The sequence below is a fragment of the Corapipo altera genome, unplaced genomic scaffold (genome assembly GCF_003945725.1).
Source record: "Corapipo altera isolate COAL_440 unplaced genomic scaffold, ASM394572v1 RXGC01000072.1, whole genome shotgun sequence".
Lineage (NCBI taxonomy): Eukaryota > Metazoa > Chordata > Aves > Passeriformes > Pipridae > Corapipo > Corapipo altera.
Genome location: NW_020884943.1, coordinates 3,041,726 through 3,059,417, shown reverse-complemented (window position 1 = coordinate 3,059,417; position 17,692 = coordinate 3,041,726). Strand labels below are relative to the sequence as shown.

Genomic DNA, 17,692 nt, shown 5'->3' with positions numbered 1-17,692 from the left:
CTGCAAGTATCAGCAGTTGTAATTATGTGCTGGGTTTGGAGGGACTGTTGCCCAGGCACATTCCTCTGCTGGTAAGGCATGTCTCTGCTTTTTTATGTGCTCCTGGTTTTGCTGAATATACTTCCAGTGATCATCTAGATTAAAATAAAAAAAATCAAAACAAAACAAAAAAACCTGTGCATTTGATGGCCTTAGGCATATTTTCCTCTGGAGGAAAGGGATGATTGAAATTGTGGTTGTAAGCCACTGGTATGATTTGAGACATGCTTTAAAGCTGCTGAGAGCATTTCAACCACACCCAGCCACCCATCAGCAGCCCTAAAAGCTCATCCTCTTTCACAGTTTCACTGAAGGCATCTGAATTTGGCCTCTGACAAGAGATACATTGTTCCAGATTAATTTTATCAGCTGTATTTAACTAGAAACACAGTTGCAAGATAATCCAACAAATGCAGCTGGAATGCAGAGTTTGCTTTGGTACGGAGACAGTTGAGAGAGTTCCTGAAAAGAAAGAAGAGTATATTTCAGACCTCTTAGGTCTGAGATTAGGAAAGCATGAATGAAAAGCACAAACCAAATGACAAAATCTTACCCCCCTTTAAGCCCTTATCTCACACAGGATTTCTGTTACAGTCTTTGAATCTTTCCCATAACCTACAAAAGAGAAGGAAAACCGTATCTTGTGTTTTCTCGTGGAAAATGTCTGATTTTTAAGATGTCAGGCTCTTTTGCTCCAGGTTTTATTACCAAGTTTATTTATCTTAATTAGATTTTCAAGGAATATGAAGAACATTCTCTTTACTTTTTTTTTTCTTCTTTTCTGTATATCTTCTTTGCAGGAGCTCCGCCAATACCTGTCCAATCTGGCAGACCAGTGTAACAGTGAAAATAACGCTGTGGATATGCCTCTTGTAATCATTTTGGATAATTTGCATCATGTTAGCTCCCTAGGAGAGATCTTTAATGGACTTCTAAACTGCAAGTACCACAAATGGTAAGGAAATAATTCAGTAACAGTGCAAATGTTAACAGTGCACTCAGAGCACTGCTGCTGCAAGATGTGATGACAAAACCAAAGTCTAGATTAGTGTAGTAATGTGGGCTCAAATGGGCAGACTGTCCATATTATGGACAGTACTTCAGAGGGGTCTTTTTCCTTACTAAAATGATCCATTTTTCTGAAATCACGAATAAAAAAGTATTAGAGGGTTTGAGTAATTTGCATGCACTTCATTATGTAGATCTTTAGTAATAAAACCCCATTTGTAATGAAAGGTCCTGTTTTGAGATTTCTGGTTTACTTTCAGAATTTGCTGTTCTCAGAAGTAAGAGTGTAAGTTACAAGTAACTAAAATCCTTCTTTTACAAAAGAGATTTTAATTACCTTTTTTAATGTAGAAGTTTCGCTAAAACCTTATTTTTCAAAATTTACAAGTTTGATTTGCTTGGGTTTTTTTCTAATAGTCCATATATTATTGGCACGATGAACCAAGCCACCTCTTCAACACCTAATCTTCAACTTCACCATAATTTCAGGTACTGTTTATTCATGTTTCTCATTTACGTTTGTGGGCTGGCAAAGGAGTAATGGCTACTGAGTCATCCGAAGTTGTTCTTATCAGCTGAAATAGCAAATTGAGAGAGAAATACTATTTGCTCCCAAGCTGCTGTCCTAACATGTGCAGCTTGGTTATGGTGCTTTCATTAAAGTAACTGGGTTCACAAAAACTTTACTTTTCAGAGGGTTGTTAAGATATTTGATCTCCTACCAATTTTTAAGTAAGGCAATATTTAGGCAAAGGAGATTAATGATAAATTAATACAAAGTACAGTAAAAATTGGTTCATCTAGTGAACTATTCCCAAATAACTTTTGCTTGAAAAACAACTGTGACTGGAGTAACCCATTTTGATCCTGATAATCATCTGGAAATAAGAAATGAGATTTAGTCAAGAATAGTTACATTCAGTAGCATGAAAGAGAAATAATGGCCATTTCTGCTGTTCTGCCTTAGATGGGTGCTCTGTGCAAACCACACTGAGCCAGTCAAAGGCTTTCTCGGCCGTTTCTTGAGAAGAAAATTAATTGAAACAGAGATCAGTGGCAGGATGAGGAATGCAGAGCTGGTTAAAATTATTGATTGGATTCCCAAGGTTTGGCAACATCTGAACAAATTCTTGGAGGCTCACAGCTCCTCTGATGTTACTATTGGTAAGTGCTCTGTCCTTATGTCCAGGCATATGTAAATATATGTATTTTATTTCCTTTGTATCCTTCTTTGTGCTATATCAGCTAAAAAAAAGGTTTCTTTAAAACTCTACTTTTAGATGTTATAGATCCTATTTTTGATGCTTATCCTGACTGTAATTTGAGTGTAATATCTGAATTTCCCTCTCCAGGTCCACGGCTCTTCCTCTCCTGTCCAATAGATGTAGATGGTTCTAGAGTCTGGTTTACTGACCTGTGGAACTACTCCATCATTCCATATCTTCTGGAAGCAGTTAGAGAAGGGCTACAGGTGAGCAGGCAAAAATTAATGCTCTAGAATGGTATCTATTCAAAAGGTAACGAAACTTAATAACAGCAACATTTTCTGTAGATGTAAGTCTGCACAGTGAATACCTACATGTCTATGAAAATCTAACGAAATTGTCAATAATTTCAGGCAGAATTAGTCTCTTAAACGCTTTTTAAACAGAGACTGGAAGAAGTAATTAGATGCCAAGCTACTGATGTTTTCAGTGGAGGGAGTTAGACACACAAATATCTTTCAATACTGTGTTCCAGAAGCACACCTTAAAATTGTACTGTGCAGCTGAAAAATATGCTTGTGGTCATTAACTTTGTTATGCAGGATTTTCCTTTGTAAATCAAATCTTTCAACATGGGAACAAAGCTGTGTACGGAGAGAAACGTATTCATGAGTGGCAGGATCAGTATCAGTGACGTTTTGGTTACTTCTCAGTCTACAGGATGATTTTTTTAGTAGATTCCTTCATAATTCTTTCAGAGGCTGCAGTGAAATCATCATTGATTGCCTGTACTTAGTAACTGATTCATACTCCAGCGATTTGGATGTTTTTAAGCATTGCCACGCAATTCTTGGTGTCTATATGACTATAAAGCTCATTGGGATAAGGAGGAGGGATCAGCAGAAGATTGCTATGGACTTGCCATGAAAGTAGGGGGAAAAAAAGGGCTTTTTTATTCTTGAGTTCTCTGTTCACAGATTAAGCACAGCAGCACCTAATTTAATCAAATACCAGTAAGTTCTGGGTGTTATGTGGATGAATGCTAAACATGAAATCACACACACAAAAATGAAAAGGTGCATCACAATGAGAATCCAGGAAATTGAAAAAGGGCTGAAGGTGTATGGAGAATAGAAAATTGTGGTAATGCATTGGGAGCTTGTGTTTTGGTAAGATGGCAAATGCCATTTTGAGGGCATAAGCTACAATTTATGTCAGATAGCAGTAGGAAGTAATACTTCTACGTGTAAAAAGGCTCATTAGAAAGATAAAACTGAAAAGGGTTTAAAAAAAGAGCAGTAGCTGTCATTCAGATACAGGAAGCATTATTCAGTGAGAAAGAGAAGAAACTCAGACTATTCAGATTATTCAGGAGTAAAGTAAAATATTACTTGATCTACTCTTCTGCTTTAGTCTTGCAGGAAAAAACTCCAGTGGATGTTTGACAAGTTTGGACTAGACAAATTCAAACTATAAGCAAGACATGCTATGTTGCTAGTAAGAATAATTAACAGTTATGAAATATTACTTAGAGAAGTAGTAGATTCTCCACCACATATGTCTCTGTGTCTGAAGTCTTTTTGAAATATGCAATAACTCCCAAATATGAGCTCCATGGAGAAGCAGTTGTGTTGAATGATTCCTTCATGTTTGTGAAAAGTAATTCTCTCCGTTCTACAACTGCTTAGGGCTCACTGTTGCAGGGTTTGTCAGGATGCCTTGCCATTAAGATATGTAAAAAAAAAGTGTGTAAAATATTTAAAATACTGGGATTTTGTTTTGATTTGCTTGTTGGTTAATTTCTTTGCTATCCAATACCCTTTACTGGGGTTAAGTTCTTGCCTGCATGGGAGTACTCAACAGAGAATGCAAAATTCATGAAGATGTACCAGTCTGAGCACTTGAAGAAGAACTAAAACAGAAAGGAGGAAGAGACTTTACATTTTCCTATTAACAACCACCTTGAGTTTAATTTGCTTTCTATACAACAGGGATTTCTATGTGTTTACAGAGACAGAGAGGAGGCAACCCTGTCATAGGAAACTGAGTTTTTACTAATGACTTCTTACAAATCTATGAAACACACAAATTCTTCAAGTTTTGGTTAAAATTTGGGCAAACTGTGATTGCCCCTTGAAATTTGTCAGTGCCTGGAGATCTCATTTTTTTGGGGAACAATTGTGGTAGACTCTTTAGACATGAGGAAAACGATAGGTCCTGGAGTACAGAACACATGTGGGAACTTTACTACAAATAGAACAGGAGAACTGTTTCACATGAAACTTCCTATAAAGGGAGATAATGGGAGCCGGTAATCTTTTCAACAAGAGAAAGGAGAGTAGGTGACTTTGTTTCCTCTTGAAATGGAGAAAACTGATACTCACGGCAGTACATGGACTCCTTGTACTGTGTTTTGAAACGTATCACTCATCAGTACATGTAGAAAGCCTTGAAAATGTAGTAATGGAAATGGAGAGAACAATTGATAATAACACCTTTTTGCTTACTTCTTTTGCCCAATATCTACATCACTCCTTAGGTAATTTGAATGGCTTGTGTTCCAAGTGTAAGGATTTCAGTTTCTCACTTTGTGCTTTAGATTCTTTATGCACTTCAGTCCCATTTCCCCAAATTGCATCAATTCATCTCCAGTTAAATAATTTGTCTTTTGTTTAGTCGATGGATAAGAACGCACTTTCGTACTTGAAGAGTAGCCAGAGTGGTGCTAATTAACAAGCTAATACTAGAAATGTGAGTTTCATTTGGGGCTGTTTTCCATTCCCAACACCCACAGAGGCTCCTCTGAGAACACATCTTTCCTGAAATTGCCTGCCAGAAGGAAAAGGTGGACTGCTAAAGTTCACTGTCATCTCTGTGGATCTACACTGAGATATTCTTATATTTTTGTTTCTCATTTGGAGAATTATTTTGGATCAAATACAAGCAAGCCAAAGGGATCCTTACAACAATTGCTCCCATTGGAGCTGAGTTTTGTTCTTCAAAACAGGGATGTGCAAATTAGAAGGTTGTATAAAACCCGAGTTCTTCCTGCTTGATGTATTGATGCAGAATGCAGCACCAGCAGAAAGAGGACCCAGAGCCCCTGTGGCTTCCTGCCACCCTCACTCGTACTCTAGTGATTTTTCTTTGATGTTTTGTGAGGCAACCTGTTCCATCCTTGTCCCATGAATTGGTCCCTGGAAAACATGCCAGTGAGAGGGATGGACAGACCTGGTTGCCATGGAAGGGAATAGTGAGTCTTTCAGTCTCTTGTCTGCTGAAGATGTGTGATGATTTCATATATTAAAATGGTAATTTTACTTACTAACCACTTTTCAGAAACTAACTAGGATCCACACAGACCTTTGAGAGAGAAAAGACATGAAAAATATCAAATCCTCGCCACTTACCAAATGACACGTATTGTTGTAAATTTGAGAACAAGATTAAAATAGGAAATCTGGTTGACCACATCTTGAAGACATTATGCTGGGAAAATAATACAGTACAGCTCGAGGATGAAGAGTTTGGGCTGTGTTTCAGATTGCCTAGCACCATCTGCTGGCAATCTGAAACACCAACAGATGGTGTTTAGAGCAATTTCATACTTTGTGCATGCAAAGTATAAACTCAGAAAAGTACCAAGAAGAATAGTGAAAGAAATAGAGATAGATTCAACAGAGAGCTGATGTATTTCTCTGCTAGACTACTACTTTTCCCCCTGTGCAGGGGGAGAAAGGAGAGGGACAGTTCTCTGAATTCAAGTGACAAAATGTCAGTGACGAACTCCAGTTGCTGAGGGATGTTGATGGGAAAATTTACAAAGTGGAAACAAACATTTTAAAGTCACTTGAAGTTGTATTTATGCTTTTGAAAGTCGCGAGACATTAAAATGAATGTATTGTGTAATTAAGGCAAGTGGAATATAACAGGGAGAATATACTGGGACTCAGTAACACAGTCTGTTCAACACAGAAAAAGTTTTTGAAACAGAATTTTCTTGCTTAGGGATATGAGCACAGGCAGATGCTGCTGATACTTTTTCTTGATTGAGTACGAAAAAATTCTGACTTGATAGCCTTATGCCTTGATATCCACCATTATTGCCTGATGACAGATCTCACATTCCCTCCACATTCCCTGGACACGGTTTTCACCAACAGTGAGCACAGATAAGGCAGCTGCTGGTGTGATCTGGATGTCAGCATTGATGGCTTCTTTTGTGTATTGACGTAGTTTAAGTTGACTTTATTAGGTGAGGTTATTTTCTGGTCTCCCTTCCTTCAGCCTGTGCCAAGAGAAGGGCACTGCAGCCTCAGAGGTGGTCAAACGCTTTCAAATCAAACAGCTTTGTATGCTGTGGGGGTGAGGAAAATCTCACACTCAGCCCTGCTTGCATTTCCTGCAATCCAAGAAGCACAGCATGGTCATTTCAGTGAGATGGGCACAGAATTAAATAGTTGACTGATAAGAATGTTTTACATGGTTTCACGCTCTTTCAGCTGTATGGGAGGAGAGCTCCCTGGGAGGATCCTGCCAAATGGGTCATGGACACCTACCCCTGGGCAGCCACCCCACAGCACCATGAGTGGCCTCCTCTGCTCCAGCTGCGGCCTGAAGACGTGGGCTTTGATGGCTACTCCGTGTCCCGGGAAGGCTCAACCAGCAAACAAGTTCCAGTGAGTGATGCTGAAGGAGATCCTCTGGTAAGCTCTCATTTCTAAAACAGCAGAACCATTTTGTTTCCCTTGTTTCTAGGGATTAGAAACAGAAATAAAGCAGTGGAAGTACATCTCCTCTCTGAGGAGAGATTAAGAGTTTTAGAATGAGAAGATAATGCTACTGGGCAAGTCATCAAGTCAGCTTGGGGAATGCAGTTGCTCAGAAAGCCCATACAGTTCTTCAAGGAAATGAAGGTGCTTTGCAAACTGAATGCCCTGAAGCTGTTCTGTTGAGGTGTATGTTTTTCTGGACAGTTGGAAGTATAGAATGTGTGTTACAGTTCTTAGCAGCTCATGTATACATACACAAACATCAAGCCAGGTATTAGGACATCCAGATTTGCCTCTCGACCGATCTGTCAGTATTTCCGTGGGTCAAAGGAAGAAAGGGGTAGGATGCTTCAAAATCCTGTTGCATACAGCTGTCGACTAATCCCTTCAGTCTTCTATTTTCACCTTTACTGGAAAAGCTTGTGTTTTATCAGTAACTTGGGTGCTGCTATAATTTACAGTTAATATCTCCTTTCCGAGTTTCAGTATTAATTATCCTGCTTGTTTCCTCCTTTCCTTTCTTACCCACTGCCAAAAAGAATGTGACTGTAGCTTTTTTTGTGGAGTTGATATTATTTCTACCTCAAAATACAAATAGTCATGAACTTCTGTGCCTTTGCAGATGAACATGCTAATGAGGCTGCAAGAAGCAGCCAACTACTCCAGTCCCCAGAGTTATGACAGTGACTCAAACAGCAACAGCCACCAGGATGACATCCTCGATTCATCTCTGGAGTCGACGTTGTGATCTTCCTCAGGGAGAAAGATCCATTATTGCTCTCTCACTTGACAAGAACCCTGATCATGGACTCATGGAAAGAACACGTTCCTGGGCTGGGATCTCAGTATTAGAGCTGCAAGAACAAGACACTTGGAGTCAGTCTTCAACCTGGGTGCAGGCAACCCAAGCGACCTTTGTATAGTTTTTTTTTTGACGATGCTGAGAACTGCACTATTCCTTTGTTTCCTTCTGTTTAGTTGCTGTAAGCTCTCATGCCTAAGATCCTGAAGATGTTAAAAATAGTCATCATTACTAAAAGTCAAAGGGACTGGAGGATGGGGTGGGGATGAGGGCAACTTCACAGCTATGAAGCAAACAGCTTTGTGCCATGTACTGTCTGGAAGGAGAGGGGAGAGGAAATATTTGCCTATGCTGCTTCTGACCAAACACATTTACATGAGGGCTGGACTATTACCAATCAGCTTTGTGCATTAAACTCAGCTTCATATAGTTCTGGTGCTATAACAATATCACTTGCCTTGGTAATTATATTCGATAAAGGCAAAGCTGCAAAACAGGGAAGTTTGAATAAATATTTAAAAGAGAGAAAAGAAAAAAAAAAAAGAGAAAAGAAAAAAAAGAGAAAAGAAAAAGCGCTACTCTCCTTGCCAGTCTGAGACCTTGGCTTTCTTTCATTGTGTGTTTATAAAGATTATATATATAAATAGTAGTATATAAAAATATATATACAGTCTGAACAAATCAGGGTTTTTTCAAACACTGTGTAACAATCAATCCTGATACAAGTGAAAGATCAGGTAGCCCTTTGCTAGTTGGGGCCCAATTCTCTTCCCACTTACATCCACACAACCGACTGGGCTGACTTCTGTGGCGTTTACATCCCACCTGTTGACCCTGAGGAGAGGGGGTTTCCCTTCTCCTCAGAAGTCAGTGGAAGGGCCATGAAGTCCTGCAGCTCCAAGGGACCCTCGGCAGTGCACAGGCTTTGTGAGCCCTGTGCACACAGGTGAGCTACACCCCTGCAAAGGGATGAATCCGACTTTCAGTTTTTAATTCTTACCATGAAATATTACAGCTGTTTTCTAAAAACTTTGGGTTTTGTTCAGAGGTTTCTTTCCAATCAGCACAACCATAAGGGGTTAATCAAAATTCAACTCTGTGACAGTTCCAGTGCTACTCTGGTGACAATATTTATTTCCACGACTTTTCTTTTTAATTTCAAATTAAAAAAGTATAGTATTTTAGCAGTATTCGGGTCTGGAAAAGAAAGAGGAGGGAAGGTGCTGGGTGCTGCATCTTTTAAGTTTAGCTGTGTCGTGCTCTTGAGTTCTGGCAGAGCAGTGAACCTGGTTTTGTTTCTCCTCCTCTCTGAACGCACACACCTACACTATCAGTGTTAAGGCTTGTACTTCTTTTGGGGAACAACAACACCTCTGAGAGAATTGCACTTTGTGACGGAAGCAAATGCTCACACCACCATCCCCACACGTCACCTGTACCTCAGCAAACACGTCACTCCTCAGTCAAGCCTTTCCAGCTGTCTTTTGGTGCTGACTTTTAAAGCGATGCCTTATTTTGTACTAATTGTGTTTGATTAAATTAGTGCTGTATATTATATGATTTTATTTAAAGAAACAGGGCTAAAGTCATCTCTTGGAATATCATAAGTTGCTGTGAATATTGTTTGTACGAGATACTAGAATTTGTTTAAATGTGACAAAAAAAAGGAGGGAAGTGAGATAACTTTTCAGGTTCATATCAATCTGCAGCTAATAAATCACTGAAGAGCTGTTTTATCCATGCAGGAGGGACAAAAAAAGCTTTTCAATTGTAATAAATGCTGTCATTAATAAATTACAGGAATATGCTGGTTTTTCAATGTACAGAAAGAAATCTTATTACAAACACTTTTTTAAGAGCTTGTGGATTTAAAGGAATATAACAGGCAAGTTCATGCTTCTGTGGCTCAGCTTGAGAGGATCGTTTTATTATACCTCATGACTTTCTGTAACATAACTGTACTTTGTCTTACTAAGCTGGTCTTGAATCTGCTCCTGTTACAACTTCTAAGTGCTGATGACTTTTTTTTTTTTTAAGAAAAATATTGTAAAAGGAAAAATTTAAATATTTTAATGATGGAGGGGAAGAGTTTGGTGTTGTTACTGTTTTAACCTTATGAACTCTATTGCATCATTTCACTCAATGGAATAACAAAGGTTACTCAGCCAATTTTCCTAATCCAGTTCTTGGCACTGTAAAAAATGGGATAAATCTGTATGGAATCAAATCCGTAGCATGCTGATGATGAGTTTGAAAGAAGTTAATTTTTCCAGTAGTCTTGACAATTCTGCTTCCCAGCACTGACTTTACCTGCTACTACTGTGAATTTTGGTACCTAATCCGCCAACTGAATCCATGCAGATAGAGCATGTACCTGTAAAAAAAAAATCCAGTTGCAGGGCTAGGGCTTTAAATGGACTTGATATCCTAGGAAATGTCTCGGTTAACCTTTAACTGAGTGCTATAAGACATGTTTAAAATAGTGTTTTATTTGTGGGGAACGGGGTATTTTTTTTCCTCATTTTTAATCCTGTGCTTAAGCTCGGGAAGAAATTTCTATTATCTGGTTTTTTTGTTGACACTAGCTTGGTTTAAAGTGAGAGAGGCAATTTTGAATAGGCTAGTCATTCTGAGCATCACAATATTCCGTGTCTTTTCTGAAATTTCGGGAAGCAGGGTTACCTGTTGTGCACACGTCTTAGTTTTTATCAAGACTTTTCGTAGATTTAGTCTTTCTTTAAGTGACTTTCTTCTCATGTAAGGCTTTTTCAAAACACCTCCTTTTTTTTTTTTTACCTTTTTTTCCTTACAAAGTTGGCTTGTTTAAAAAAATATCAACAAGAAATGCAAGATTCTATGCAACATTCGTGTTGAGTTATATATAAATTGAAAGAATAAACCACTGCCAAGAATTATACAGGCCATAGATGAGATGTGATTTATTTGGGGAAGGGGAGCGAGGGGGTTGGTTAGCCTTTTTGTACATTTTGGAAGAAGCAAACTGATATTTCATTGTTGATGCTTAACTTCGATATTATGTGTATGAAATCTTGTCTAAATGTGGCAATTTTCTTTCAAGAAAAAAATATACAAAAACAAAGCAAAAAAAAAAAAATCTTTGTTGATATTAAATGCAAGGTTGCTGTTTTGATCTAGTCGTTTCCAGTGGAACAGTTTATGAAATATGTTCTATAAGATGTACATTTTTTCATTGTAACATAGAAATGTAAATATTTGATTAAAAGTGCTGCATTTTGATGAATTTTTTCTAGCCATTTTTAAAGAGAAAAACTAGGAATTGAGTATTTTGTGTACGTTTATGATGTTTTCCATTTGCTCCTCTCCCTATTTAATTTTCAGTTCTCATTTAGGATTGGAATTTGTGAATGGTCTGTTTGAGATCATGCCTCCCCTTTCTCACTCTCCCCATTTCTCCCCCTTCCCCACCCTGTGTCATGGAGAATAAAGCTGATGATTGTACCAGTCTTAAATTATTCATGATTCAATAAAATTGATGCTTATTTATTCAGATTTGTGGCTTCCCAGAACTTTTTATTCCTTCTTAATCACCACTTTCTGATTTTTCATTTGGAGATTCTGGGTTTCGCTCCTTGGCTTTGTTGGCTTCTTGTAAGTACTTGTGAGAAGATGCCAACAGCTCTTACCCACATCCCGGAGGAAATTTAGCAGAGGGACGGCACCAATAGATTCTCTCCCATAGCTGATGTTTGCACACAGGATCCGTCAAGATCTGCTCAAGACAAGACTGGTCTATCCGTGTTTCCAGGGGCATCTGTCACCTCTCTGGACAACCTACACGTTCCACACAGTATTACTATTTCCTCTTCACCCATTTGATAGAGACATTATGGTTATACAGTAATAAATACACAGTGGTCAGTAAGAACATGTAGGGAACTAAGGGAACTATTATCCTTTATTTCAAATAATTACTCTGCTCTAACTGAAAAAAAAGAAGTAAAAGTACTCTCTCTTCAGAAAGGATAAACCCAAACACCTCTGCACTTTAAAGGATAATTCTGAACAGTAGCAATTTTTTTCCCCTGGAGACTTATTCTCTTCATATTTCTGCTTTTTTGACAGTTTTGTGTAATTATCCTGTCCACTACTCCCTCATTTGAACATAAATGTTTGTAGGACAGATTCACCTATAAAAAACTTCGAAGAAAAAGTTCTGAAAGCGAAGAAGTTCTGCTGAAATCTGATTATCTCCATTCAAGCTATTTTAATCTAAAAATACTCTTTTTAGAGTATAACACAGCAGTGCAGACTGTAACTCAGAGCTGATGTGTAATGTGGGCTTTTTCTGTCCTCCACAGCAGTCTCTCAGAGGCAGAATTGCTTTGGACATGCTCAAGCACATTTTTTTGTATTCTGTAAACTTCCTCTGATTCACAGAATTGCATGTTTTAGAATTGATCCTGGATGCTCCAGCCCTGATCTTGAATAATGTTTGGATCCACTGGACTTGCACCAAAATTCTTAATATCTCTGAAGTAATTTTATAAACTGAGTCTGCAGCCAGTGTATTTACACCCTTTGCATTCCACTGGCCTTTTCCACTGATACGTTGGAGTAGTTGCCCCAAGAACCAGAGAGGAAATACCTCCTGATAATCTGCAGGCTCCCATCCTCTATTCCACACTTTCTATCCATGTTACCACTTTACTGATGCACAGGATTCTGACACTGAGCTCTATGGTAGATGTGATAACTAAGGGCTCGTGATGTGGAAGCACCTACTCTTCTTTGGTTTCTAACTTTTACTGGGGACATTTGATCTGGTTCTCTCTGCTCCACAGTTCACAGCCCGCACTTGGCACAGGGAGGACCTGTGTGAGGTTGCTTTTCATAGCACACATTTGTGGCATTTTGGTGGGAAAGGAGCAGCTGCCCATGGACCAGAGGCAGCTCTTGGGGGTTTGAGCAGGGCACGGCAGCTGAGGACAACTTTTGTCTTTGCCCCGGTAGTGGGATTGGCTGTTGGCAAATACTTCCCCGTTGTCATCTCCGTTGGCTTAACCACACAAAGAAATCCACGTTCCTTTCTCCTTCCTCAATCATAGAATGGTTTGGGTTGGAAGAGACCCTTGGAGGTCATCTAGTGCAACCCCCCCTTGCAACGGGGAGTCTTCAGTAAGAGCAGGTTGCTCAGACATGCAGATATTTCTGATTTGCTGCACAGCTGGAGACTCAGGGAGGCTGAGCCTGTTACAAGGGATGGACACCATGCTCTGGCTAAGCATGAGTAATTCCTCCTGCTCCTCTACGAAGTTCATCCATGTGGGGGTGCACAGTTAGGAGATCTGAAGGACCTTACGTAAGATGGGATTCATAGGCAGACGGGAAGATGTGCTTCCACTGATATCTTGTAGTAATCCTGACTGAAAGACCATTGTACAGCAAGGAGCTGGTGATCCACATAACAGTTAACCTGAGTATGCCCAGGACTGTGCTGTGCTGTTCTGCCCTCTGCCACGGGCACAGGCTGGCCTTCAGACCTGTGTTGTGATGCACAAATCCCTTGTCCGGGGGATAAACTCAGCCCACTCCAACAGAGGAGCCTGCATGCGGTCCCTGCTGGGTGCCAAGGGGTTGAGCCACCCATGTGTCCATGGCTTTATCTAACCATGCAGCAAGAAGTTCTCATGAGTACATCCTTTCTGTTTGACAGCAGAAATGGTTAATAGAGTTCTTTTGCTGTAAGAAGAAAAACCCTCCTAAGACAGCTTGAATGACCACACCTGTGGATGGGGTGTGACCAGTATGCTGTGTGTGGATAGGGGTCCCTTCAATGCTACACCACTCGGGGTTCCCAGCATCTAAAGGGACATAAGATTGTCTCTGCTGCTCTCAGTTTACAGTGTTAGCTCTAATAAATAGCATTTAATATCTCTTTACTGGGATTGTAATGAACCAGCACCACCCAGTGCAAAACAGATGTTAGGACACAAAGCCCAAGCACAGTGGGGAAGGAACAACTGCATAAGCTCAGATCTGTGTGAGTCACTGAACCTCGTTCAAAACAGTATTTCTGGCGATGTTATTCCACAATTCTCAGCTTCACACTCTTCTTCCACTTGTGCAGGGCACTGCTTGAGAAACCACTGGACCAGGGAGGGGGACCAGAGGGGCACTCATTGGGGCTGTCACAGTACAGCTCTGCAGGTAGCAAAAGCACAGACTCCGCAAGAAAGTGATTTATTTTCTTTTCTTCCCTTGTCCAAAAGCCATTCTCCCATGCTGGAGGAGATCAGAGTTACAGCAGGTACAGATGTTGAACCAGCTGGTTTCTTAAGGGATAAAATAACTGAGAATTTACTGCCCTGAGCTCACAGTCAACAAAGTTAAATCCCCCTCTCTGCCTTACCCATTCCCAAGTCTCAGAGATTTCCCTCCTGGCTCTGAGAAGGAAGAAAAGACATACAAGACCCCTCTGGGCTGCTGAGTCTTTCAAAAGGACACTTCAATATCATAAAGCAGAAGTTGTTATGGGAGTGTATTTACATACAGGATTACCAGAGTTTCCAAAACTCTGGATACTGCTACTCATTACAGAAATCTTTCCATCTCCATGTAGGCAGGAAAGGCTTCTTATCACCTTTCCTCCTTTCCCAAAGCACACAGAGAGATGCATTGAAAATATAGAAAGAGAGCTGAGCTAGTTTCACGTAACAGTGCTCCAGCACTCTGTATCTTAGCAGCAAATTGTGAAGCATTTTTCTCCCAGAAATACACCCAAGCTGAACTCCCAATATCATGCACACCAGGACAAACCCAACTGCCATTAGATCCTCCTACCGTGACTAGAATCTCTCCACATTTGAGGTAAGAGATTAAGTTTATGCCGTTGACGTAAGACCTCAGAAAGGGTGGCTACTTCTGTAGTACTTCCCTTGGCACAACTGTGCCCCATGAGCCATCCCATGGCAGCTGTGATCTCTGGATTCCTTATCCAGAGTATAAAAGGGAAGCCTTGGAGAAGAAAACCCCCTTCCTGCAGCCGCAGATGCGGTGTGGCAGCTGTTGGTAAATAAAAAAACTAACTCTTTAATTTCATAGCAAGGTATTCCTGAATCTCAAATGGTTGTCCTTAGTAGTCACACAACGTTCTTTTTGCCATTGAAAAAGAAGACCCTTGAAAGGGGAAAAGAAAAAAGAGTAAGATTAATAAATGTAGCATTTTGGGTAAATTTTAAATGACAATTCCATGTTATTTTTCCTTTAGTAAAGCTATTTGTCTCACAGCACAAGATGTAATAGCCCTCATGGTGAAACAAGCAGTCTTAAGTAGTTATTTTTGATAATGTTCCTAGAGCAGACAAGCTGTCAAGAAGAGAGAGTATAAGAAGATTAGCAGTTTTCAGTTGAACAATGAATCAGGAAAGGTTACGTATAAGCAATACCTGTTTTCTTTTGAACATATTCCTTTTTCGAGTGTTTTAGTATGTGTGATGGTACCTATGGTCTCTGGAGTAGCCACTGGATTACAAAACAAAATATGTTTTGAATTAGATCTATCTTTATAAGTTACTTAACTATAGTCTTATGCTAGCTGGATGTGCAGGGTTTGGCTGGGGTAGAGTTAATTTTCTTCACAGTGACTGGTGTGGGACTGTGTTTTGGATTTGTGCTGAACCCAGAGTTGATCATGTAGAGATGCGTTCTTTCACTGCTGAACAGGGCTTGCACAGAGCCAAGGCCTTCGCTTTTTGTACTGCCTTGGTGGGCAGGGGGTGCATGGGAGGTTAGGAGGAGACACAGCCAGCACAGGTGACCCCAACCGACCAAAGGGATATTCCAGACCATGTGACATCATGCTCAGTATATAAAGTTTGGAGAAGAAGGAGGAAGTGATGGTGCTTGTCTTCCCAAGGAACTGTTGCTGTGATGGGTCCCTGCTCTTCTGGAGATGGCTGAACACCTGCCTGCCCAAGGGAAGCATGAGTTAATTCCTTGTTTTGCTTTGCTTGTGTGCATGGCTTTTGCTTTCTTAATCTCAATCCAAGAGTTTTCCAGCTTTTACCTTTCTGATTCTCTCCCTGATCCCACTGGTGGGGGAGTGAGCAAGTGGCTGCTGGCTGGGATTAATCCATGACACTAGATTAGTTAATTGTAAGTTATAAATTATTGCCATTGAGTGTTTTATCGCTTAAAGAGCCAACAGACAGATAACAACACATCTTCCAGTTTATACACCATAGTAATGCATGTAAAAGCACTTTAATTTGACTATGGTTGAGATTGCACCAGTTTAAAGCACATTTGTGTAAAGTTTTAGGTATGCTTAGGAAAATATTTTTTTTACGGAACAACAACACAACAAAACCAAATCCAACAAACCCTTTTGCTGTTTCACTGTGTCATGTGAGATAAATACTGTCTGTGCCTTTTCCACTTTTTTTTCCATTCCACTTGCCCTATCTCAGGTGTATGTTAGCAATTGCTAATGGCTTTAAGGTGTCAGAGAGGTAGAAAATTATGAATGTCACAATGTGTCCCAGCTTAGATGTGTCCAATTACCTAATTGGAAAGTAGTTAAAGACCTGGAACAGTCCTTCTAGCAGGGGTAGGTTGTACCTTGTGCCTGGCAGTGTTTAGGAGGGTTTTGGACAATGCCCTTCAATAACATCCTTTGATTCTTTGATTCTTGGCCAGCCCTGAAGTGATGAGACAATTGGACTAGATGATTTTTGTAGGTCCCTTCCAACTGGAATTATTCTCTTCTTCCTTTCACAGCTTCCCTCGGGGATGTGACAGTGAAATGGAGCATACAGGAATAGTTGTGTCCTAGGTGACAATCTGCTGCATTTGTTTCCTTTGTTTTGGTGTGTGTGAATAGTGGGCATTAGAGACTATGGAGTAGAAAATATACTAGTTTTGTAATGAAATCTGTTTCAGAAGAACTCTGCTATCTGTATGCAAGGCAGAAAACACTGACATTTCTGTAATGTGCATTAGTATCTAACAGAAATAAGCAAGTAGGTAGTTATGGATTTGCCTTGTGTTGTAGTAGTGATCCTTGACTGGTCTTAAGGCTAGAGTTGTCCTTAGTAAACCTCTTTCACTCTGTCTACCCTCTAGGAATAGTCTAATTACATGCTCCCAGTCTACAAACCGTAGTATCTTAGTCAGTGATGTGTTAGTAAGTGTCCATACCCTGACCCACCAGGGCTCGGATGAAGGAGAAGAGTCAGAAGACATTTAGAGAAGAGCAAAAATTAAGTTGCTTTTAAATGCAACTGCGTTTTAACTGCAGAAAATCTTCAATCTTCTGGTTGAGTTGCTCCCTAGTTAAAAGGCAGGTAGATATTCTTGTGAAGTTACTTAATTTGAAACTGACAAATTCTTATTGAATCACCATATGTTGATAAAAAGTATTTTTCTTTCCCACACAGAAGCTACAACAACTTGTTAACCAGAACCAAGTATGATAAAATTTGGAAATCTACATTTCTTTTATTTGACAATCATCCACTTTAATATATATACATATTTAAAGTCTGTACATGGTAAAATACAAAATAAAAGTGTTTCTTTATAAGTTACACAATTAAACAGCTACATTCATCTGTAGTTTAGCTGCCATTTAATTAAAAAAAAAAAGGGAGAGAAGCGTTGCTGAACCATTGTTATATTCATTCACAATAACCTTGGTATAAAACATCCATACAGAGTAAGTGTACAAAATAGTGTACAGTTCATATAAGCTGTGCAAAGACAGCAAAGTTCAGTCAAAAATCAAAGAGGTGTATCCACTTTCCTCTGTCCACACCATGGATAGAAGAAGCAAAGTAGAAAATGATCACAAGCCTGTGGGCAAAAAGGTGGATTAGATGGTGCCT

The 17,692-nt window shown here is 39.7% G+C and overlaps 1 protein-coding gene across 14 annotated transcripts in view; it reads left to right on the top strand.

Moving 5' to 3' along the window:
• NAV2 (neuron navigator 2) overlaps positions 1–13,159 on the top strand; it is a 388,787-nt gene extending 375,628 nt beyond the window's left edge. For 13 of the 14 annotated variants that reach the window (XM_027662068.1, XM_027662066.1, XM_027662060.1 and 10 more), the window contains 6 exons: positions 840–994; positions 1,465–1,536; positions 2,015–2,211; positions 2,400–2,518; positions 6,755–6,958; positions 7,647–11,357. In XM_027662068.1, coding sequence (XP_027517869.1) covers positions 840–994; positions 1,465–1,536; positions 2,015–2,211; positions 2,400–2,518; positions 6,755–6,958; positions 7,647–7,772 — 873 coding nt within the window. In that variant the 3' untranslated portion in view covers positions 7,773–11,357. Of the gene's footprint in view, positions 1–839; positions 1,017–1,464; positions 1,537–2,014; positions 2,212–2,399; positions 2,519–6,754; positions 6,959–7,646; positions 11,358–13,148 lie in introns of those variants that run through there. The other variant, XM_027662067.1, reaches the window with a different exon arrangement.
• Positions 13,160–17,692: the final 4,533 nt, after the last annotated feature.